Source organism: Marmota monax, unplaced genomic scaffold (genome assembly GCF_021218885.2).
Source record: "Marmota monax isolate L192 unplaced genomic scaffold, Marmota_monax_Labrador192_F-V1.1 WCK01_AAM20220418_F8-fsc00075, whole genome shotgun sequence".
NCBI classification, from domain to species: domain Eukaryota; kingdom Metazoa; phylum Chordata; class Mammalia; order Rodentia; family Sciuridae; genus Marmota; species Marmota monax.
Window position 1 is genome coordinate 1,667,612 of NW_026694772.1, and position 27,132 is coordinate 1,694,743.

Consider the following 27,132-nt stretch of genomic DNA (forward strand, 5'->3'; position numbering starts at 1 on the left):
TATATTAAACATACAGCAGGAGGTATATGGGTATGTCTTGGGGTCAAATGTCCTTTCATACAAAGGCAGGTTCTCCATTTTCTTTCCCTCAGTGATCTTTAAAACCCACCTTTTTATTGGGTAGTGAGAGAAAATTGGCTTATTCTGAAACAATAATTTAATGGGTCTCTATTTAGAAGTTGGTTCTTAGATAAATGGTCAGTCATTTAGATCCTCTTGCTCTCCTCCTGCTCTTCCCCAAGATGGCAGCTGGGTTGATGGACGAGGGAAAATTACAAGACATACAATACCTAAGTTCCCCTTGCAGGTCCGTGTACTCCCCTAGAACCCTATGCTCTTGGCAACATTGCAATTTTGTTGGCCTGGTGAGTGTCTACTTTGCTTACCTCCTAGCTGTGAAGTTGTATTTTTATCAGGAAATGCTGTGCTCTGCTCACTAAACTATATCGGTTACTAAAAGGATCCTTAAATCTGATAGTTACCACTGAAGAATACTTAAAATTCTAAATACATAATTATGACACCTCTAAAAACAAGCATGAGTATCATTATGAGTAAGAATGTCTGCCAAGAAGTTACAGCAACATAAAGTGACTCATTACATTTTATTTGGTGGTGCTTGTTGGGGGTGGACTTAGTGATTACAGGTAAAACATTCATGTGCTGTGGGGAAAAACAAAAGCACCAGAAGTAATGGTCATAATTTTTTTTACTTCATTTTTTAAAAGTAAATAAACTAAATATATATGTATATACATATATATACACACATACATATAAACACACATATATCATTTAACACTGAAAACAGCTCTTTAATAAATACTTATATAAAGCTATTTTAGTATTTAGTTGCCATCTCAAGAACTTAGACCAAATTAAACTTCCACTTATATTTGATAGCTAAAAAGTTATCTAAATGGCAGGTGAAATTAATTTAAAAATGAATATCTCTAATAAAACTCTATAACATTCTGAAAAAAAATTGGTACCAGAGACTGAACCCAGAGGCATTTAACCACTGAGCCACATCCCCAGCCCTTTTTATATTTTATATTGAGACAGGGCCTCACTAAGTTCTTAGGGCCTTGCTAAGTTGCTGAGGCTGGCTTTGAACTTGTGATCCTCCTGTCTCAGCCAACCAAGCTACTGGGATTACAGGCATGTGCCACCCACCTGGTTACATTCTGAAAAAAAAACAAAAAAAAAAAAACTTAAGGAAGGTTAATATATTGAAATTCCCCAGGATAAATTTGTGTTTTATGCGACTTTATAATATATTTCACACTGGCAAAACAAGTTTGAAAATAAAAAGTCAGATGATTCTTTCCAATGAAGACATAACCAATCTTTAGTGCATTGAATTTGATACTTAGAAATAAATTAAATGAAGCACACTGATGCATGCCTGTAATCCCAGGGACTCAGAAGACCGAGACAGAATAATCACCAGATCAATGCCAGCCTTAGCAAATTAGCAAGGCCCTAAGCAACTTAGTGAGATCCTGTCTCAAAATAAAAAGCAAAAAGGAGTGATAAAGGACCCTTGGGTTCAATCACCATACAAGGGGAAAAAAAGCAATATCATAGTAAAATTTCCTCTTGAATAAACCATTTGTATCCTGAGGCTTCACTTACTACATTAATTTCTGTTATTGAAAAGAAGAGTATATTATTAACTTAAGTAACATATATGTATGTGTGTATACCCCTGTTATATAAGTCAAACTTAAAGTTAATTAATGTTACTTGATGTTGCTATTTTTTGCACATTTGTACTTGACTCAAAAGTAACTTTTGTATTCCAAGTACTTCCCAATTGCCACATAGCTACTCTTCTTTTCCTATTCACAGCCTCTTTTCCCTCATTCTTCTTGGTTGTCCTTGTTTAATACATATCTGATATTTATTTTGAAAAAGAAACACCCTAGGAATAAGTTAACTGCTTGAATTATTACCTAATGTGAATGTGTTTAACTTGCTCTGTAATTTCAAAACAATTCATATAAAAAAGTAGAGCTTCCACGTTTAATATATCTGAAGCAATGGTTTCTAACTTCTGAACATTTCAGTGCCTCCTCCAGATATAATGAATATTCAATATTTACCAATCATAAGGACATAGTTAATAAAAGCAATCTCAATTATTAAACTTTGACTACTTAATAAAGTTTGAAGTTTGCTATTAAATAGCTCAAAATGCATTTGTAATAATAATCAATTACGTAATATGTTATTGAAATGAGATTGATGTTCTTGGAATTTATAATTCTGTTAATATTCAGAATACAACACATGTAAACACAAACTGTGTAGGATGCAACTAAAATTCTACCTGTTGACTTGTGAAATGACAAAGACCTGTGTGCATATTATTTTTAATATTCAAGATTTTTTGAAGGTGCTTTTATGAATAACTTATAGAGAAAATATAGATAGGTAGGCATCTCTGTTCTTTAAATTACTTAATGAAATAGGTGATAAGAAACAAAATTAATAATTCATGGTAACCTTTATTATAGCATATCTTATAGTATTAGCATACTAATAAGTATTAGTGATTTACTTAATTGGAGAGATAATACAAATACAAAATTAGGCACAAATACACACTATACTTCACCTAAAACAGAACAGATGGCATTTGGTAATTATTCTGTGTATGCCATTATAACTGAAGTCAGATTTGTTAGAATTAGCATTGCTATTATATTTTATTTTATTTTATATCTTCAATAATTTAATTTTGAAAACAGGAATTTACTTTCCTTATGACTAGGTTAAATAGAATTTTGGATGACATAAAAATAAAAACAAATATCTTACATGGCATTAAAATAGAGAAGCAAAAGTTAAAATATTGTAAATTTTAAGAGGAACAAAATAGTCAACATGGTTACCAGATTAACAACAAATGATTAGTTAAGTTGCTTCCAATTTTTACTAATGTAAACAAAGCTGGAAGAACATTCGTTGTAGGTCTCTTCATGAACCTATATGAGAATGCCTTGAAGTGAAATTGCTGATTCTAAATTAGAGTATTCACATCTTTAGTTTGAATATATATAGTAAATTTGCTTTTGCACCAGCAGGAAGAAATGACATTAATTTATGATTTTAATTTATATATCCCTGGTTGAACAAATTTTCATGTTTTTTGGACATTTGAATTTTTCCTTCTGAGTTGACTTTTTATATTCTTGCCCAATTTTCCATTGGATTATTGACTTTCTCTTATTAATTAGTTCTTTTCTTATTCTGGATTCTAGCAGAATTCTGGATTATATGCATCTAAGACACAGATCCACATTTCTTTTTATTATTATTTTCTTTTCTGAGATCTTTGTTCTCTTTAGGTTCATATTTCTTACCTAAAACTTTATCATTCACTCTTCAGTAGAGCAAAGAAAAATAGTGTCTTAGCTGAACACATAGAAATCTTAAGAATTATGAGTATACAAATTAAGTATGGCAGTATAAATGAAAACCCGGTGTCCAAGATGAAGACTGACATATTGAGTGAATGAAAGAAGGAGAGTTATTCTGTCATGTGTTCTTTTTCTTGATTTTAGAAATGCTTACATTTGCTTTGTTCTCTGTGTTTAAGGAAAGGCTATTCAGAAGAGAAAATGGTTTTATTAAACACTTATTTATTTATGTATCTTTAATTTTAGGCGGACTCATTATTTTGTTTTTATGTAGTGCTGAGGATCGAACCCAATGCCTCATGCATGCTAGGCGAGCACGCTACCAGTGAGCCACAACCCCAGCCCCCAAAATGGTTTTATGAACACAACTTTAATTCAATTTTCTACTTGATAGTTTGAGTTTATAAGTTTTGGAATAATTTAGAAAAAGTTGTTGTAGATAATGACTATAATTTTGGTATTATACCTATAGTATAAAAAATCGTTAATTTTATTTGAAGTGCATGTCAATCATGAAGTCAAGATTGAATTGTTCTTTACTTTTCCTTTAATAAAAATTATCCCAACTACTGATTAATGTTTACATTTTATTAAATATTTTGTCAGAATTTGACGAACTATGTCTAATTACCATATGGATAATAACTTAGAGATGTGCTGTATTGGTTTAAAATAATGCAATTTTTATAGACCATGATTGAGATATGTCAGAATTCCTTTCTGTTGTATGTACTTCTCTATTCCTTAGACTTCATCGTGTTTCCTAATCCCTTTGGGATATTTAAAACAGTGTTTAAGAACAATTTATCTAGAAACTGAAAACATGTGATTATGATTAGACTTCATCAGAGCCACATTCAAATCAATTTTAAGAATCATAATGTTTAGTAGTACATTTGAAAGATTATATTAATAGATGACTTTCACACATGTTTGGCATAAGAAAATGGAAGGAAAGGTATTCATATTAAGTCATATGGAAACATAGACGATGAACAGGCAGACATTTGTTCATTTGATCATTCATATATCCAATAATGTAGTGATTCTCTATCAGGGATGATTATATCCCCCAGGGACATTAAGCAATTTCTGCAGATATTTTTGGTTGTCACACATGAGGGAAGAGGAAGTATTATGCTATCTTGTGAATGATAACCAGGGATGCTGCAAAGCATCCTACGGTATACAAGGCAGTTCCCTACAAGAAAGAATGATCCAACCGAAAGTGCTACTAGGTCTTAGATTGAGAAACTAATTTAAACTAAAGTTTATTTCTCGTCAAACTTCTTCATTCAGGTTCTAAGTCCTGGGATTCATAAAATAAAGTCTAATTCACATTGGTACCATATTTAAACAAATTTATAGAACCTATAGTACAGTAATTAAATATGCCTCATTTGCATCAGGCAGAACAGAGTTCAAACTTAAGATCAACCACATGTTAGCTTGTGCTTTGGGCAAGTCTTCTAACCTTTTGTGACCCTAGTCTTTTAGTCTGAAAAATGATAATGTTTGCTGAAAGGTTCTGCAGTAGAGAATGAGATTAATTGAAATGATTTATCTTCAGTGCACAGCAGAGTGTGTGCACTTAGGAAGTTTTCAGGAAATGGTACCAGTTAATGTTACCTTTGCATGAACTAAATAATTTGATCCTGACCTAATTACATACCACATTTTATTGTTTTTAAGACAGCATTAATTAGAACATACATAATTATTTTATTTGTCACTAAGAAAAAGTGCTGTCAATTAGACTGTGACACACAACCATTTATAAAATGTGTCCCAATTTCAGAGTAGTTAATCTGTGGGAGTAAACATGGGTCTTAGAATTTATTATTGTAAAATTCATCAAGAAGTCTTATTTTCTTAGGTGCAACTGAACAAAACTACCATTAACCACACTCAGCAACAACAGTGGAATTAGAATGCACGGCCTTTTGTGCAGCATCCACAGAGTCATCAAAAAGCAATTCACTTTGTAGCACCTTCCCATTCCTGGATGGCAGCACAGGTGCAAACAAAGGAGACTCACATGCAGGTCCTGGGTCAACCCTGGCCTAGAATCCTCATGTGCCTTAGGAGCTGATGTCTGATACCATACATAGAATTTCTAAGATGCACAACAGGGACATGCTCATTTATAAGTGTTGCTGCACTTATGGAATCAAAAGAACTAAGGTTTTTCATTAGGTACTTATAGGCCATGTATTATAGAACATCTGAGGAATGTGTAATTTGACAATAAGGATCACTTTTTAATCAATTGCCTGCTAACACATTTGACGTTTCAACTTTATCAATTTTCCAGGGACAGTAGAGCTAGAAAATTAATCAAAGATCAAATGCTTATGCAGAAAAACAGAGTATATTGTTGACTCTTTACTCGAAATTATTACCTGTGCATTCTTATATAATTAGCAATACTGAAACTCAAAGGAGTTAGATGACTTGCCCCAACTCATGGATTAATAAGCCTAGAACTAAGGTGTTTTATTCCCTAGTTTGATTATTTCCAGGCACACTGTAATAAATTCAGCCCTCCACCTATTTTGTAAGTAAAAAAATTATTGGGGCAAACTTATTTGCTTATTTATTGTGTCTGGCTACTTTAATGCTACACTGGTGTGACAGGAAACACATAACCAAGCGTAAAATATTTATTATCTGGCCCTTTATATAAAACAATTGCTGATCTCAGCTCTTAAGCATAATTATAAATTTTTTGACTATCACTATTAATCTATGTAAAAAGTTAAAAAGAAAACATGTTTATTCCTAATGTTTGATAATTAAAAACATATACCCATAAAAATTTTAAGAATTTATCTTTTTTATAATTTTAAAATTTTGTTTTAATTAGTTGTACATGACAGTAGAATGCATTTATGCACTTTAATGTATCATACAGAAATGAGGTATAATTTCTTATTTTTCTGATTGTACATGTTGTAGAATCACAACAGTCATGCAGTCATGTATGTACATAAGTTAATTGAGTCTGTTTCATTCTACTATCCTTCCTGTTCCCATATCCCCTCCCCTCCCTTTACTCTCCTCTACAGAATCTAAAGTATGTCTATTCTTCCCTAGTGCCCCCCCTTATTGTGAAATAGCATTCACATATCAGAGAAAACATTTGGCCTTTGGATTTTGGGGATTGATTTATTTTCCTTAGCATGATATTCTCCAAATCAAAACTACTCCAGTAAAAATTTTATCTTTAATTGGAAAATGACATTTATATTTATGGGGTACAATGTGATATTTTGATGTATGTTTATACTGTGGAATGATTGTGTATACTTGAAAATCTTTAGAACCACAAAGCCTGGCCCTAAACATTTGTCTACATCAGCAGTTTTTTTTCCCCCTATAAGGGCCAGATAGCAAATATTTTTGGTTAATTTTTAAGCCTTGTGGGCCACAAGGTCTCTCTTACAAATTCTCAATTCATGCAAGAATTGTAAGCTAGATAACCTAGATAACTATTCACCAATAGGTTAGGAAAATAGTGAGACTTGAGGAGTACAAATTTAAATGAATGATCTTTTAAGCAGTATTCTGTATTTCTATTAAACTAAATGAGATTTTGCCCTCATTTAAGAACTGTATGTATAAGATTTTCCAAACAAGGGCTTCTGGTTTCCATGGACAAGTACTGCTCTCTAAGCAATGCAAATTTAACTCCTTTAGGAATCTGTTCATATCTACTATGTGTACACTGCATTCCTTAAATATAATCTTAATACAGTGGCTAGAATGATCTATTAAAAAATAAGTCAGTATGTGCATGTATGAGTATTTTACAATGAATTCCATTTTTCTGTATATCTTTAATACACTTATTAAAAATAATAAATTAATGGAAGACCAATATATTAAATAGAGAAAGGGGATGGTGGGAGGAGGGGATGAAAAGGGGAAATTCTTGGGAATGAAATAGAGCAAAGTATATCCCATGCATGTATGAATATATCAAAATAAATCCCACTGTTATGTATTACTAGAATGCACTAATGAAAATAAGTCAGTAGTGCATGTCTGTAATCCCCGTGGCTTGGGAGGATGAGGCAGGAGGATTGCAAGTTCAAAGCCAGCCCTAACAATGGTGAGGTGCTAACAACTCAGTGAGACCCTGTCTCTAAATAGAAATACAAAATAGGGCTTGGGATGTGGCTCAGTGATCAAGTGCCCCTGAGTTCAATTCCCAGTACCCACCACAAAAATGTCAGATCACATCACCCCTCTGTGAAAACTCTCCTATGGTACAGAGTCTGAGAATAATGCCCAAAGTCCTCACAAAGATGCCCTGTGTGATATATCTGCCCCTTCCTCAACCTCTCTGACTATGCTTCCTGCTACTTTCCCCTTGCTCACTAGACCGACCCCACTCATCCTGGATTGTTCACTTTTTTGTTGAAATACTAGATAAACTCTCACTGGAGGCTCTTTATACTTGCTGTCTCCTCTGCATGGATTGTTCTTCCCCTAAGATGCCTGTTTAATTCATTCCCTCACTTTCTACATATCTTTAATCAAATTTTACCTTCCTAGTAAGACTTTCCCTGGAGGAACTTTCAAAAACGTCCACACCTCAACTTCCCTTTACCCTATAAGTACACATGCTATCCATATTCAATGCTTTATTTTTTTTTCTCTTTAGTACTTTTCACTCTTGGATATACCATAATTCATCTTACATCATCCCATTAGAATGTAAGCTTCTTGGAGACAGGAACAATTTAGTCTGGTTTTTTTCACTGTTGTCTATAGCCATTCTACCCTGAATTGGCCTGATTTTGTCTGTATTGTTCACTGTTACATATCTAGTACCCCAAACAGTGTCTAGCACATAATAGGTGATCTGTAAATATTTATTAAATGAGTAACATAATTTGCTGAAGGGGTTTGATAAGATTGCGTTTGCTAAAAGAATTCCACTGCCAAAATAAATTTGAAATGCCAGCTTTAAGAGCGTCAAACTCATTGCTTGATGATCACTCCTATGTCCACACTCTTTTGCTGTCCTTGAACATTCCCAAGTATGCAGCTTAGTAGATTATATCTTCTCAGTTTCACAGCACTTGTCACTTTAAAAATCAATACTACATTATACTTTGTATATTTGGACAGATTATTTTTGAAATCTATAAATCTCTAAATCAGAGAAAAAGCCTCCCTTTGGTGGGCTGCCCTTGATTATTCCAGAATGGAAAGAGAGAACCTGTCATTCTTTGTCAATCAGCTTGGCACATATTTGACAGCACACAGTTACAGTGAAAGAGAGCCACGTTACAGTGGTCTAGCAAACCTAATTGTAGATAAATAAAAGAACAGTCACCCAGCATGAGGGGAAAGAGAAAGAAACTCTACTACATAAGGTTGTGTTTTTACATCCATCAGCCTTCATTTGTCATAGCCTGCCTGAAAATCTAGGCCAGAGAAGTGAGGCTCTAACAGAATATTGATTCCATTTCATTTTTCATTTCTTGCTACCTTTTTTAGCAAATAGTTTGTATGTGGAATGAGAGATGGTGCAGTCAATATATGTGACCAGGGAACATTTATTTTCAAGGCTTACTTTGATCTTTTCATACCAGAAAGCCATATATTTTTGGTTGGTCGTTCAGTTTTACTATAATATTGCAATTGTCAGCTCTTGCTGCAGTAACAAACAACCCCAAAATTCCAATAATGTAACAAACATTTATTATTTACTTACATATCTGTCTGCAGATTAGCTGCAGCTATGCTCTATCTGATGAGTTGGATAAGTCAAGGTCTCTTTTCATTGTAGACTGTAGATCTGCTCCAAATATCTTCTCAATTCAGGACCCAGGCTGAAAGAACAACTTCTGTATGATATATTATTCTGTCCTGGTGGAAAACAAGCCCTTTTATATTCTATTTTGAAATAGGGTCTCACTAAGTTTCTGAAGCTGGCTTGAACTTGCAATCCTCATGCCTCAGACTCCCATGCCTCTGGAATTACAGATGTGTACCACCACACCCAGCCTATGTGTTGTATTCTTATATTTCCAGCTATTAGCCAGACACTACAGCACAGTAAACATTTAATAAGTCTTTGTCAAATGAACAAATGAATACATGTTTAAACATATGTAAAAGTCTGTTTATATCTTCTTTACAGTAGGTTTGAAATACATATTAATTTTACATAGTAAAATGAATAAGTAAAATGAAGGAAACTTCAGTAAATTAAAAATAAGGAAGTAAAATAAAGAAAAATTTATTAGTGGCATACTATCTTTTGAAACACCAAAATTTCTAGTTAAACACATGCAAAATGAACTTAATGCTGAATTAGAAATACAGTGTTCAAAATAGAGGAAAAGCCAAGTGTGATGATCCATTCCTGTAATCTCAGGGGTTCAGGAGACTGAGGCAGGAGGATCACAAGTTTAAGGCCAGCCTCAGCAACTTAGCAAGGCCCTAAGCAACTTAGTGAATCCTGTCTCAAATAAGAAATAGAATGACTGGGGCTATAGCCCCAGTATCAAAAAAATAAAATAAAATAAAATAAAGGTGGAAAATATAGCATGTTTCTGAATAAATATATTTAATCTACAAAAATGTATGTTTCAACCCAGATTAGATAAATAAATTCTATGTGAGTCAGAAAAGAAAAATAATGTTAAATAAACAAATTTTAGGAAAATATATGTTAATTTGCACATGACTTGCTATTGTCACCTTCAAAGATTTATTGGGTCTTTTTTTTTATCAGTTACTTTTGCTTCACTGCTTGTAGAATCAGCAATTGCCCAATAGTAGTAAAGCCATTTAATAAGAAAGAACTAAAACTGAAGGTGCTTAGATTTACTCCATTTCAAAAACCTACCAGGGCAAGCCAAGTACAGTGGCACATGCTTGTAATACAAGGTGACTCCAGAGACTAAGGGAGGAGGATTGCAAGATTAAAGCCATCCTCTACATTTTAGCAAGATACTCTATCAAAATAAAATAAAAAAGAGCCAGGAATGATGTAACTCAGTGGTAAAGTGCCCTGGATTCAATCCTCACCCAGTACTGAAAAAAAAAATCCCTAATAGGGCAAGATTTAAAAATTGACCATGCAACTTTCCTAGGGAGCATTGATAAAGGGTTATGCTCTATTAACTAATTAAATAATTCATTTTCTTAAAATGTATATTTGATGTTGTAGCAAATTATCATGAAAATAAAACTCTTCATCATAAGGGTCTTAACTCCTGGTGTACAGTGTTGGTTTGTAGAGGACATTAAGAATAAGTCAAAGAAGAAAACCTAAATGGAAGTGTTCTATTATTAGAAGTGAGGGATTTTTTGTTGTGTTGAAATTCCATGAAGACTTTCTTATCTGAATGTTCTTTGAAATTGAATAGTTTCTACTTACAAAAACTGGCCACTATAATTAGTGATGTTTCCATTTTAGATGTGGCCTTCTTCACCTTATCTTAAATCATATAAAGATGTGAGGCCATTTGGGAGATAAAAGATTTACTCAGACCAATTCTCTGACCTGGATACCAGAGGTTTGGCAATCATAAACACACAATGAGGAACCCTTGGAACATTTTCAAGTCTGTGTAAGAATTTATTTCCTTTTCTGTGAGAGAGACAGGATTTTCTCTCATTTGTATTCTTAAAAAAACACTGTATAATGTATTGGAGTTAAAGAAGAGGAAAAAGAATTAGCATGATATTAAGACCCACATCTGCCAATTTTAGCAAGAAGCCATAATAAGCACATGTATATATATGCACATACACATGTATGTGCATGTGTGTGTATTCACGTGCACACACACACACTATATGTATATATACCAGAATGAGGAAGAAAGTGGGAATTTAGTGACAGATACAGCCTGTATAAATCTCAACTCTTCCATCTGCAAGCTTCATGGTTTTAAACAATTGACGTATTCTCTCTCCATCTCAGCATCTGTGAAATAGATAAAAAATTATTTTTGTAGGGCAACATGTATGAAAAGCACAATGTTTGGCAATAAATATTTAGAAACCGTAGTCTGTTAATATTATTATAACAGTTAAAATCATCATAGCAGTTAGTTGACATTTTCAGCACAGCTAAAAATTTTTAGTAGTATTTTCTTTTTTAAAAACATTTATTTTTTATTCCAATTTGTTATACATGTGAGTAGACTGCGTTACAATTCATATTACACATATAGATCACATTTTTTCATATCTCTGTTTGTATAAAAAGTATAATCACACCAGTCATGTAGTATCATTTTCATATCTTTGCATAGACATGTGGTTTTTCTGGAATTGTTTGTTTGTTGTTTTGTTTTTTAGTTTTTCCAAGTCAAGTTTACTTCTATGGAGGCATGCCTAAATGTTTAAATTTATTTTACCTGTTCTATTTTTTCAGAATCATTATGAGCTTCTTATAGAATATTTTCCTCATAGCCATTTAAGAAAAAAATATACTAAAGAATATTTAAGTGAATTTAATTGGATTTACTACAGTTGACCCTTCAAGCAATATCTTGCCCCAAATAACTGACCTATCTTTTAACTAATAAACTCACACTGAAAACAAACATAGGGAAGTAAATTGTGGAAATTTATCTTCAAAATGGTCTTTCTAAGGTGATTTATCAAAGATGAATGTAATTAGAAATCTGATTTTCCCATTATGTGCCAAGGAGATGTAACCACAAAGGATTTAGAGCTAAACATGATTTTTCTCACTCATTGCTCTATTTTTATGGGACCAAGAGTAAATCTCATCCAGGTATTTGAACCCTTCATTATTTTATTAAACGGTAAAGAGATGACAATAGGAATGTCATCTATTTCATCTACATACTTCTATGGAGAGAAATAATGTGACTTTAGGATGTCCATTCACTGGAAGACTAAATCTAAGACTACTTTGGTGACCTGTAGACAAGGAATGCAGTTGTCCTTTGGCATATTCAGGGGATTCGATTAGGACCACTGTGGATACCAAAATACATAGATGTATATTCCATTTTATAAAATGACATGGTATTTGTATATAACCTCCCCACATCTCTAGAGTACTTACAGAACCCGATACAATGCACATTATATCTAAACAATTGTACTGTATTGCTTAGGAAAGATGACAAGAAAACCATCTGTACATGTTTGGTACAGATGCATTTTTAAAAATATTTTTGATCCCTAGTTGGTTGAATTCATGAACACAGAAGAACCTAAGGATACAGAGAACCAACTGTATTGTACATTCTGTAGGTGCAAACCCTGGGCAATTCATTTGGCATACCATCTTTTCCTCAGTCAATCTACTAAGCACCTGCTTAAAACTTGGAGCTCTAAGTATTATTTGGGCTACCCTAATGTCAGCCATATTTTTCAGCTGCTCACTGAAAATCTGTATCAGTGCTATTCACAGGCACCTTGACTTATGTGCCCAACCTTAGCACATTAATGCATTTCCATATACAGGCTCATGTATCCATATTATACCCCTAGTCTCTTTCACTCAATCTTTAAAATCTCAGTGACTCTCAACATTTTCTTTTCCCTTATCAAATTCTGCCAATCCTGCACAGATACAACATCATCTTAAGAGTGATCCTCCCTGAATATCCATGCTCCTCCTATTTTTTCAACAATTACTTGAACTTCTAAAATGCTTCCCTAACTATTCTCCATCCACCAGTCTCTTATCCTCCCTCCAATCTGCCACTAGAGTTATCATCTTAAAAAGTAAAGTTAGGTTGGTTTTGAACAAATATTATAAACTTGCTATATATAATCAATCATAGAAAGAGCTTTTCTCTGTCTTCTGTGTCTAAAATATCCTATGTAGGTTAGCAGAATATTGTACTATTTTGAATCTTTATACAAACTGGACTCCTCACCACCTCAGCACCTTTACACTTGCTCTTCCCTCTTCTTGGAATATTTTTTTCCAGTAAGATATTGCCCATCTCTGCTCTTCATTCAATTTCCTCCTGAGAATAGACACATTCTTTGTTTATCATTATGTAAAATAGAGCCATCATCACTCTTTTCTTACAATCTTATCTTTCCTCATAGCATATATATATATATATATATATATATATATATATATATAATATATATATATATATGTGTGTGTGTGTGTGTGTGTGTGTGTATACACACACTCATACATCTACATTCATTAACACATTTGGATATATATAGTACATACATATCATGTATATAAATGGACTATGTGCTGTTATACATTATATAAAATATACATACATATGTGAATTCATGGGTCATACACATATCTGCATGTGCGTGAGGACTAGAAATTTCTTTAGTATTGTATCCCAGTGTGTAACATATGTAGAAACTCAAAATTATTTGATAAATATTTTGATTAGATGGTGCAGTGCATATTTTCCAATGATACTGTTTTAAGAAAACCATTTTACTAAAAGTGGGATTAATACAAGAAGCTTGTTGTCCATCAAGATAGGTTGTAATGTATAAATACTATAAAACATAAAGTTGTGTCAAATATAAAAAACATTAATTATCTGTATTTGGGGGTAGACATTTAAGGGAATCTGAGGAATAGTGTCATACTATGCTGAATGAGCAAAAGAAATTAGAAATGGGCATGTCTGGAAGGAAGCCTAAGACTTTCCATGCTAAGGCATTGCAGGTTTTAAAACTCATGGGAGTTAATAGTTTTTATAGGAATTCCAGTCCTCTATCCCTTCTAGGTTTATTTTTCCAGTGAAATTTCAAATCAAAATTAAGAATTATTTATTATACTTCAAGTGCAGTAATTACAAAATGTTTGATTTGAGATCCTACATTCAGGTGTCTTATGTAAAATATTCACTTGTTTGCTACAACATTTGTATTTGTTATCTTCCTTTGGTTCCATAGATGAAGATTAAATTATGTAAATATTTTGACAAAGAAGGAAAATACCAATGAAATTAAATTTTAGGTTAAAATAAAGTCAACAAAAGATTAGTTCACTATAAAATAACTCCATTTTAATTTATCATAGGAATGGGTTTTCTAAATCTGTAATGAATAAGACAAAGATGTAAAATTTTTAAACTAATTAAGGGAAATCTCGAAATAGAAGAGGAGATTCTGTATTTAACTCTAGCAAATTACTTAGAGGGGGAAATAATCTGTGCTATGAAAACATGCTCAACTGTCTGAATGAGCAAAGGTTTCTATTAATACACAGCCTAACTAAAATCCCACAGGCTTAAAGTGCAACAATATTTATTTGCCATTCAATAATTTTTTTTTTCTTTAGCATCTAATATGTCACAGGAACTGCCAAAGATATAATGAATGAACAAGGTAAATATGTGTCTTGTTCTCACAAATGATAATTCTATAGGGATGGTCAAATTATATACACAATTTGACTACTTCTGGTGTATTATAAAGAAAAAAAGAAATTAGAACAGCACAAATGAGGCTACAGTGTGGCTGTGGAAACAATGATCTTTGGTGTCATTTTAAAAAATCCCCTCTGGGCATGTTCGTGCCCACCTGTAATCCTAGCTTCTCAGGAGGCTGAGGCAGGAGGATTGCAAGTTCAAAGCTGGCTTCAACAATTTAGCAAGGCCCTAAGCAACTTAGCGAGACCCTGTCTCAAAATTTAAAAAAAAGTAAAAGAGTGGGGATTTGGTCCAGTGTCTAAGTAGTTCTGGGTTTAATCCTTGGTAGCAAAAATAAAATAAAATAAAAACCCAATGGGTGGGAATAACTACTCTTGCATCAAGTAACCATCTTCCTACTGGCCCATAATGACTCATCTCAGATGGTCTAACCATAGCATTTATCTGGAATCCCAATTCACACTCCACAATACAGATAACTTTATAGGAACACAGGTTCAAGTTCAGATCAGATCTCTCTGATCTGAGATCACAGCTATTTCTACCTCTAGCAAAGAGTTATAGTCATTCTGGGTACTGCACTTTGAAGGAACAATACCTTTTCTTGCAATGGGTGGTAAGACCATTAATCAGCAGTTCTGGAAGAGTGAAGTAGCTAGGCTTCTATTGTAAAGGAACTGAGATTTGCACACATACCTATTAATACATAGAGTTAGCCTTGAAGTTACAGACACTTTTGACTAAAGCACCGTCTCCTCCCACTAGTAGTCATTATAATAAGAACTGGAGAAATAGTCTCCCTTAAGAGTATGTGCTGAGCACCCATAAGTTGCAAGATACCCCACTGTGCTATGTAAGAATATAGTAGTGTGGAGTCAGGGTTTCCTCCCCTCACAGACGAAGAGAGAATAGAATAGGTACAAACACAGTATATAAAGGAAACAATGACATGAAGACACGTACACACAGCAGTGCTGAGAGGCTCCAGGGAAGAAGAGGGAAGAAGATACGCGGGTTAATCAGGAGCCCCTCTCTAGGGAAGATTGCCCAGGCCCTGACTGATGCCTGACATTGATTAATCGATACTCTATCCTAGTGTTTAACAAGTGTTCCATCCAAAAAGTCTTCTGTAATATTTAACTTCACTTCCTTCAGCTTCAATTTATGCACATTTCTTTTGTTCTTTCTTCAAGAGAGCTAGACAGTAGTCACTAAGAAAACAGTTTATATTCATATATCTAAAGGGATTGTTTTTTTCTGTCATGCTTCAGTCTTCTCCGGACTAAGGAAAAACAAACAATAAAACAATTAATTTAATCATTCCTCAAAGGCCTATTTAATTTGACTGCTTGATAAATAATAAGCTTTGATAATGTGCTTTAAGCGTTTACTCTTTGGAAAGAAACTTAATTTCGACAGTGTTGTAGATAGAATTATTTGATTTACATCTCAAAAAAATCGTAGATCCAAATCCCAGCACAGAAATCTAGTGAAATAAAAAGTTTGCAAAGTAAAATAAGCATCAGGGTGATTGAGATTATTGAAGCTAGCACCAGAATTTATATGCACATATTATAAACTGTACCTCATATTATTGTCTAAATTTACTTTTTTGAAAAATAGAAAGTCTCTGTGTTTCTATATAATAATGTCATGCAATTATTACACAATTCAAGAAGATTTTAGATCAATTGTTTTAACTTTAGTGTGTTCCACAGAGACCTCTATTTTTCTTTTCTCTGCACCAAAAGGTATGTTTTTTGAGACCCTATGTACCATGCAGAAATTGATCTGCAATACATGTGGAGTCTCCAAGGGTATATTTAAATTTAGTAATTTTATTGCTAACTGTGAAGTTAATCTGCACTGTATGGGTTCTTTTCCCCAGGAAACTGAAGTAGCAGTTCAAGCTAAACAACCGGATGTGGAGAGGATTTTGTCTAAAGGGCAGCATTTGTACAAGGAAAAACCAGCCACTCAGCCAGTGAAGGTAATGAAGCAACCTTTAGCAATATCCATTACCTCATAATGGGTTATGCTTCCCCTGTTGTACATTTGCCATTGATGTGGTCTATTTATAATCAATGAAATAACTTGTAAGGAAATATTGGCCATACTACCATAGCAGAAGCAAAGCTGTCTTTTTGTTCAACGAAGCCTATTTATATATTGTGATCTTAAGGCTATTAACGAGTCATTGCATTAAAGGATTCATTTCTGTCCTGGTGTGCTGCCATCAACACAAAAAGTAGTCCCACCTTCAAGGTAGATTAAATTCTTTGGGGCTTTATTGCTTTGCTTGCCAGCCTTGATGCTTTTCATATTGTTTGGCTTAATTCAAATCAAGCTACTGCATCATACTGTCTGTCTCCAACAGCTGTAAAGAATCACAATATGGTCTGTGACCTTTCCTTTCTCTGTTGCTCTTTCTTATGAAAAAGGAAAACCAGCATTCGGGCTTCAGTACTTTATTGGGTCAAGAATTTTTAGTGAAATGTCATGTAATTGCTTCTTTCTTCGCTAAAAAGCTGGTCTGGGTGAAAGCTTTCTCCTTCTTTCCCTTCTCTTTGTGCATTTTGAAGTCTAGGGCACATTTATTCACAGGCTATTACATGAGGAGAAAAATGGAAAGACAGGTCCGTTTTCAAAAAAACAGCTAATCAATGTCTTCCATTTGCAAATGAGGGTCCAGTGATAAATAGACATTAGGTATAGGTTACCTTATTTGCTGCACCTGACCAAAATTATAATGGCTGCCATTATGATGAAAGTTCCTCGAGAGCCTGTAATGGTGGCTGTTTATTGATCAGTCTTGGTTTCTCAGCTAATGTTGCAGGCTGAGATTTAGTGAGCCTCACCCTTATGTTTAAAACTGCACTAAAACAGTGCAGGTCAATAACCTCATTATACAGAACCAGTTTGTCCTTGCAAACAACATTACCATGACTTAGACTCTGTCTCTAAGGTCACCACTTAGTTTCCCTTGTGCTTGGCCCAAGTTTCATTTCTAGAAAATTGTTTGTTTTTCCTATAGCTTACAAGGGACTATTCTTTAGATAAATTTAAAGTTTGGGCCTATAAATAATATCCAAATACTAGATGCTAAAAGGCACGGGTTTCTCTGTAGATTTAAATGTACCTTTATTTGAGAATACTTTTGTTTTCAGTCCTAAAATCCAGAAAAAAAATAATTTAATTCCAATTCCAAGCTCATTATGATCATTTTTCATAAAAAGACAATGTGTTTTATATTGGAGAGCTAGAGACAGTACTGAAAGCAGCAAATTTCAGGGTTCTTTTCAGTTTTTAGGTTGTTTTTTTTTGTGTGTGTGTGGGGGGGTGCTGGGGATTAAATCCCAGGGCTTTGTGCATGCTAGCAAAGTATTCTACCACTGAGCTGTATATCTAACCCTCAGGATTTTTATTTATACTTTAAGGAAAGCCAATCACTAGAGCAGTTACCAGATTGATTCTCACTATAGCCAGTCATAACATGGACAAATGAACTGTTGCATAGATTCATTCTATCTACTCTTGGTTAATCTTCAAAAACTTAATGCCATATAGTTATGACAATGAGCCAGAATTTAGCACCAATTATTAAAGATTACTAATTTGCATTTAATTCCCTTTGCTTTGTAACTGAGAGTCTAGACAATTTTTGCTCTAATTATTATAGATAAAACAATCCAAGCAGTTGATGTTAACTTAATCACACACAATCCCCTCCCCCAACTCCTGGTGCATTTTGACCTCAGAACTAAGATCTGGCATACCTGAGCTTATCTACTTTTTACTGTTGCATTAGTAATATAAAAGGAGAATTACCTTTCTAAAAAAGAAAGAACAAGGAAATATAACTTCCTTTTTCTTTCACATCCCTTAAAACCATTTTGTAACAGTCAGTTTTCTTTCCCTGCTTCCCGACTCAGCTCATTTGGGAGAAATAGGACTTAAGTGAAAACTCATTCCTGTTGTCTCACTTTTCTCTTGAGTTTGGAGACAAACCAACATATAAAGGTGATAGGGGCAAAAAGAGAAAACTGATTTGGAGATATGGAGTTTGGAGAAATAGTTTACTAACAACAACATCATCATCATCATCATTATCATCATCATCATCATCATCATCATCATCATCATCATCTTTATTTTGTAGTGCTGGGTACAGAATCCAGGGCCTCTTGTATGCTACACAAGTACTGTACCACTGAGCTACACCCTCATCCCCACAACTTTTGATATGGACCATGATCTTAGAAACACCTTAATATTAGCTGGGGTTTGTGCTAGCCTGAAATGCTAAAGGCTCAAAAAACAAACAAACAAACAAAAAAACTCACAGTTCAGAGTGGCACTCAACAGCATAAGGCTGAAAGCTGTGAAGGCTGTATAAATCTTCACATGGATCAAAACTTTCTCTTTTAAAGGTTACAAATAATTTTTCTGAAGGTTGAACCCTTGCTCTGATGGTATATGAATAAAGCCTTTTTTAAAGTTGAATTCATATATCAAAATTTTTAAAATATGCTATTTCTTTCTTTTTTATTTGGTACTGGTGATTGAACTCAGGGGCTCTCAACCACTCACTGAGCCACATCCCCAGCCCTATTTTGTATTTTATTTAGAAACAGGATCTCACTGAATTACTCAGCACATTGCCATTACTGAGGCTGGCTTTGAATTCATGATACTCCTGTCTCAGTCTCCCAAGCTGCTGAGATTACAGGAGTGTGCACTGCTAAAATATGCTATTTCTTTTTTATGTTTTATTGATTTTTTTTTTAAAAAATAAATGACAGCAGAGTAGAGAGGTAGGAGGGAAAGGGAGGTGACAGGGGGTTAACAAGGAGGGTGGAATGTGATAGACATCATCATCCAAAGTACATGTATGAAGACACGAATTGGTGGCAACATACTTTATATAAAATATGCTATTTCTAATGCTTTTTCTCCTTAATGCTGATCTGCCTCATCCTTCAATATAAGGGAAATGGGTCTGAGAAGCTTGCTGTACATTTTGGGGGAAGGTACATTTAGAAACTATGACAATTATGAGCAAGAAAGTGATATTCTTAAAAAAGAAAATGAAAATCCCTCCTGATGTGCATTCAAGACCCAGTATTTAAATGGATAATTAGTATGTCCACTGCTTGCTGACTTTCTAATTAAGGACACGTCAGAGAATGCTTCTCTTTCATAGGAAATTGACTACCTATTGGCACCTCCACATTCAGTATCAAACAGCCTGTCTGTTTAGCTGCTAAATTCTGCTAAGCTGAGTCTGATTGGGAGAGGGGGTCACCCCTATTCAGTTTCTTTCCTTTTTTTCCTCTTTGCTTCATCAATTTCTGTAGGATATTCTTAACTTTAAAAGATGGTCAATTTTTGGTTTATTTTTTTTTCATGCCTGACTAACCAACTTCTTCCTTATTGTCTTTGAGGATGTCCTATAAGAGTCAAAACTATATTATGAGACAGTTCTATGAATGACATCAATATAGCACTAGATCTCTGATATAAAATTACTGGGATAATCTTAGAATCGCATGATTGAAGAAATAAGCATCATTATTTTGCTTTTCTTCTCTCTCTTTGCCCTCCACTTCACCACTGGGTACACACACACACACACTCATACACACTTTTATTCACTATATTTGTATATTACTCCTCTATCTTAACTTCAGAAATTGTTGAAGATGACTGTGTAAGTTAGGTAAATTGTTTAAAATTTTTCTAAAGTTATACCTTTTGTAATAATGTTTTATATTAATGTCATCAATGGGATCAATTTGAATATGTTCCATTTTCCACTACTAGGTCTTCAGTAGTATCCCATTTAGCAGTTAAAAAGCAACAAAATGGCTGTTATTAGTGACAATAATAACAACTATAGAAGGAATAAACCATTTGTTCTTTGGTTTTATAAAATTGTTTTTTTAACTCTCTTGTACTTTAGCATTTAAATGCCATTTTCTTCCATTTATACTCATTTTTAATTTTCTCTTAAAATGTTTACATATATATTGATTTTGAAATGCTTATATCATCTTTCATATATCAGAACTGAGAGCATTAATGGAATTTAATATCACTTACTGAAATGATAAGATGAAGCCAGATAGTTTGAATTGTTAAGTTTTTATATTATCAAAAGAAATCTTGCTTACATCAACTTTATATTTTATTTCCTCATCTTGAATTATTTTAAAATATAATAGTAAAAATAAGATATGAGGAGTCTTATATATTTGGTCAAAGGATTTCAACCCAACCTTAAACACAAAGTAATTGCTGTAGACAAATTTTCAAGAGGGCAAGTATAATCTTCCAGGCATTATTTCCTCAGATATAATTTGCAAAATGACAGCATCATTAGTCATTTTCAATTACAGTCAATCACAACTAGGGATGTTTAATTTTCCCAGCTGTTTTGTTGTTAATTAACTAGATTAAGCTAGGGGTTTGTTTGTTTTTTTTTGACCAAACAAGTTTGTTCTACTGCCAATATCAATATCTTAACATTCCAAGAATTTCCTAAGTTTTTTTTGTTTGTTTGTTTTTTGTTTTGCTGACCAATCTTTAACATATTACTCACAACTGATGTATGTCTCATCATGCATCAAGATTTATATATGCTATAACAGGTCAAGTAATGTCTTATTTATCCAAATGTTACTCAGTTAAATATTACTAAAATTATAACAATATCTGAATTTCATTAGTGTGTTGTTGGTCAAAATGTTGCCCAATTAAATATTATTAAAATTACAACAATATTTGGATTTTATAAATTACCTATCATGGATATTGTCTCATTTAAACTGGTACAATATTTTGTAACATCAGAAATCAATAGAGATGACAAACTGTCTTCAAATGATCAAATCCATTTTAACTGACTCTTTCAGTAAGCATAATAACAACAGAAAGAGTTGGGAGACTTATAGAAAGAAGGTAACAATATTAGAGGTATTTTATAATTTATTGATACACGAGTAATAGAATTTATTTTTTAAAATAACAGAAGTTTGTACTATATCTGAAACAAAAGACTATAAGAGGTTGAATAAATTCTAATCGTGATGTATGAACAGTATGAACATGAAGACACTCCCACTTTCCTATTTTGGAGATAAAATTTATAATAGACTTTTTAAAAATATTTTTTAGTTATAGTTGTTGATGGACCTTTATTTTATTTATTTATTTTCATGCAGTGCTGAAGATCAAACCAAGTGCCTCACACATGCTAGGCAAGTGCTCTACCACTGAACCACAGCCTCAGCCCCTATTAAGAGACTTTTGAGAAATTTATGAATATAAATTTTTGGGGATATGGATAAGATAGCTGAATGTCTAATTATATTTAACTTCTTAATTGTGTAGTACTTTCATATTTGCAAACCTTACCTTTAATGAAGTAACATTAATTTACAAATATTGTTTTTGCAACATTTATATTTTATGAAATAACTTCATTCAAATTCTTTTTCTTTTTTTTTTTTTTTTATTCCCATGGTGCCGGAGATTGAACCCAGGGCCTTGTGCATTCGAGGCAAGCACTCTACCAACTGAGCTATATCCCCAGCCCTCAAATTCTTTATGTGTATATCCCAGAATTCTAGAGCTCAGAGTCTTTCTTCTATGTTATTTATAATATTGTGCTGTGAGAATCCCCACATGATGCTATTAAAGTCGTCCATCTAAAAACTACTAGGAACATACCTGTAATCAAAAAATTAGGAATATTTAGCTTATTGCAGCATGGGGAGAAAGCACTCAAGGGAGTTTGTGGGGCATCTCAGTAAGAGGACTTAAGGAGAGCCTCTAGGAGGGTTTAGTTGGCTGAGTGATTCTAAGCAGGAATTAGGTAAGTGGAAGCCATGTCTGGAATAGATGCTGTCAAGAAATAGAGTCAATGTGATGATGAGGTATCCTAACATTTATCTAGAAGGTAAGAGGATTAAATCAAGAGTAGACCATGTCACTGTTAAAGGAGCAGCAGTGCCTCATATTAGTAGTCATTTCTGTAGTAGCAGATGGCCTTGTTTCGCTGTAGTTTATGTCTTTTAAGTGAGGTGTGTGTGTGTGTGTGTGTGTATGCACACACATATCTCACTTAGAAATTAGGAAATATATATATATATATATATATATATATATATACAGTTATTTGTCATCTACCAGTAGGGACATTTTTCACTTTCTCATTGCTGTCACTGGGATTTTTATCCCAAACCTCAATAACCATTTCACAAAGTATTAGAAAAGCTGACCTTTACATTTTTTCTTAAACAAATACTCTATAATTCCCCAATAGACTAACTTATTTGTTTGCTTTTTATAAATGATCTTTAAAATACTTGTTTACAGGTTTAGCAGGCATATCAGACATACTTGTAATACTAGCCTGGGAAACTTAGTGAGACCCTGTCTCAAAATAAAATAAAGAGGTCTGGGATGTAGCTCAGTGGTAGAGTGCTCCTGGGATCAATACCTAGTACCAAAGGAAAAAAAATGACTTGTTAACAATTACTTCTACCACTGGTGAATATATGAGGTTATATACTAGGAATAATTGCTAATGGTTTATCAACTTTCTTGACTTCCTTTACTTTTTGTTTAACCAAATCTTCTCATGTTGCTTTTATAAGCATCCCAAATGCATCTTTTGTGAAATATTACATATTTCACACCAATATGTAACTATATTGTTCAAAATAAAGCCACTGAGACATAGAAGACATGATAAAGAGTCTACTATGAGATAATTCTTTTCTGAGGAAGTATTTAGGTGAAGAGTCTCCATTTAGGCTTATTCAGTAGCTCATGCTTTAACCAGGCAAGCATTTTTAAAATTTGAATTTTACCTCTGGCCCTCACTTGTATTAAATACATTTAAATAGACAGACATAGAGACATAGGTGTTTCAATGACAATGTTCACATGCATGTCTATGTATATACAGCCATAAGTGGATTCCTTGATTTATTCAGCAGATAATAATTACATGCCAAGCATCGATGAAGTGCAAGATACAAGATTTTTAAATTTTAAAAATCTCAGACTCAAATAGAATTTAAAACTATATTTCACTTTAAATGAAAAAGGAAATCTATAGTAAGAAATCACCTTTTCTTACAATTAATTTATGCTTTTCATGAAGAAGAAATTTCACATCATATGTTATAATTGTCTTAACATTTAACAACTATTCTCAAGCAAAGGTATGTACAATGGAAAAAAAAATACAACTGCAAAAATCACCTATGATGAAACTAAATTTTCTCACTTTGAGTAAAATATGAATCCATATTGTTCAATTCAGAGCTCATCTGAGGAAAGCAGGGGACCTATAATTTAATGAGCCTATACAAAGATTAAAAATTTGGGAAATCTAGTCAAGAATAGGTCATAATAACTATCATCCCACTGATTTTACATTTAAAAGTATTTGGAGTTTAAACACATATTTGTTTGTTTGTTTTTTAATTTGCTTATGGATTGCTAACATGTATAGCAAATTGTTAACTTTTATACACTTTTACTGAGTGTTGTTCAAAATTTATTTTGTGAAGAGCACTGCACTGGTTGCTTCAACCAAACATTTTTTTTTCTTGCTACCTAAAAGCATTTTACATCCTCATAGAAAAGATGAGGTGATAGAAAATATAGGCACATGCCAGAGAAGCACAAACCAAAGTGAAACAAAACAGAAAAGAACTTGCATGATATATAATCAGTTTGAAGTTTTAAAGTAAACCAGATTTTTTAATTACAAGAATATTTTTGTGATGAGCCAAATCAAAACCTGTAGCCTTTCATAACTGATCTCATTTGCTAATAATTATGAAAAATTGACCCCTTGAAACCTAGGCATTTGTGGAACATCAGAGATACTACTTAATTTTTAAAACCCACCTCTGCATTTGAAATTACAGTGACCCCTAATTTGCCCATCTGGAAATAATTCTGGGCCAGATAACATTTGAATAAATGGGTAGACTTTTCAGAGTTTATGTATTAATAAAGGAAAATTGAATATATATGTTATTTTCCAGATAACCAAAACCTAGTCCTTTAAGCACTGAAATATTTTTATTGTAACTATTTTAATGAAAAATTTTATTGACTATCTTCTGTTTTGCTTCATTAAGCTCTGCATAATATCTAACCAACAATTTTATAGTACTTTACAGTTCACAGAGTTCTTTGCACATTAAACATCTCATTTAGTTTCTCCAACAAAGCTATGAGTTAGGTGGTGATATTATATCCACATTTCAAGGATGGTAAATCTGAGTGACCTATCTGATTTGCCAAGGATCACACAATTAGGAGTAATAAATTAGGACTGAAACCCAAGAATTCAGAATGAAATCACAATGTAATTTAAAATTTCTTAATTTTCAGGGTTGTCACTATAACATCAGCTGTTATACAGTGATGCACGTGAGACATGATGAAGATCATTGCAGATCATTCTTTATTCTGCTGAGGCCCAAATAAAGTGGTCAATTTCCTTTTAGAAGCCAAGCTATAAGATAAATATATATCTTTAAATGTAACTATCAAACACAATTTAGTAATTTTTCATTTCTTTGTCCACTCTCTCTGTGGGCATATGATTGTTGAGTAGAATAGTTGACAGACACTCCAAAAGTATTTAAATCAATTTCTGATTTCATTATCCTTCTCCTCTCCCTTCTTTCTCCTTTTATTTCTCCCTTTCCCTCTTCTACTCTCCCTCCATCTTTCTCTCAGATTGTACAAGTGATTTCCTGTAAGTTAAATGATGTATGATGAGTCATGGTACCATATGTTAACCATATATTGAAATGTAATCTCTTCATTGAAAGACTATGATTACTACATCTTAGTTATCAACTTTTATATTAATTGCCTTATTTCTATTATCTCTTATTACTTTCTGATATCAGCATGGTTGCTTCTAGTTCCTCTTATCATTCTTTCCTTGTGAAATTACTAAAACTTCTCATGGGAACCAAGAGACTGGATACATTATTCACTAACCTTTTACACTATTTAATTCTTAATGGTGGCTTTCTGATGTCAGAAAAATATCTTTTACATGTCATGATCTTCAATGGTAGTTTTCCATACTGATAAGAGTCATTTTTTTGTTCATATTTGAGATTAAGACTCACTTTTTAAGAAATAAAAGTAAGTATATTCATTGATATGCTAATAAATGCATTCAGAGCAAAAAAAATTAAGAGATCTTTTGACATGACATTGGACACATTAAACATAAATAACTTCTAGAGTATAGATGATAGTTCAATTAGGAAGTGGTGAATGTTTAGTATTTGTTACCTGTGGGTGTTTGTTTTTTTTGTATTTTATTTTATTTTATTATTATCTTTTTTAACCAGTAATTGAACCCAGGGTACTTAACCACTCAGCCACATTCCCAGCTGTTTTTTTTTCTTTTATTATATACTTTTAAAAATTCTAATTTGTTATACATGATGGCAGAATTCAATTCATTTCATATTACACACATAGAGCACAATTTTTCAAGTCTCTGGTTGTACACAAAGTATTTTCGAAACATTCGTATCTTCACTCATATACTTAGGGTAATGATGTCTAACTCATTCCACCTTCTTTGCTACCCACATGCCCCCTTTCTTCCCCTCCCTCCCCTTTGCCGTATTAAAATTTCTGCATTCCTCCCATGATCCCCACCCTCATTGCCATTATGAGTCAGCATCCTCATATCAAAGAAAACATTGGCCTTGTTTTTTGAGGGGGATTGGCTTGCTTCACTTAGCATTATATTCTCCAGCTCCATCCATTTACCTGCAAATGCCATGATTTTATTGTCTTTTAATGCTGAGTAATCTCCCATTGTGTATATATACCAAAATTTCCCTATCCATTCATCTACTGAAGGGCATCTAGGTTGGTTTCATAATTTAGCTATTGTGAATTGTGCTGCTATAAATATTGGTGTGGCTGTGTGCCTGTAGTAGGCTGTTTTTAAGTCCTTTAGGCATAAACTGAAGAGTGGGATAGCTGGGTCAAATGGTGGTTCCATTCCAAGTTTTCCAAGGAATCTCATACTGCTTTCCAGATTGGCTGCACCAATTTGCAGTCCCACCAGCAATGTAGGAGTGTGCCTTTTTCCCCACATCCTCTCCTACACTATTGTTGTTTGTATTCATAATAGCTGCCATTCTGACTGGAGTGAGATGAAATCTTAGAGTTGTTTTGATTTGCATTTCTCTGATTGCTAGTGATGATGAACATTTGTTCATATATTTGTTGATTGATTGTATGTCTTCTTC

General features: G+C 33.2%; 1 protein-coding gene across 11 annotated transcripts in view; it reads left to right on the forward strand.

The window, feature by feature from the left end:
- Dmd (dystrophin) overlaps positions 1 to 27,132 on the forward strand; it is a 2,205,817-nt gene that overhangs the window by 1,455,391 nt on the left and 723,294 nt on the right. For all 11 annotated transcript variants that reach the window (XM_058572890.1, XM_046425263.2, XM_046425265.2 and 8 more), the window contains one exon: positions 16,701 to 16,802. In XM_058572890.1, coding sequence (XP_058428873.1) covers positions 16,701 to 16,802 — 102 coding nt within the window. The remainder of the gene's footprint in view (positions 1 to 16,700; positions 16,803 to 27,132) is intronic.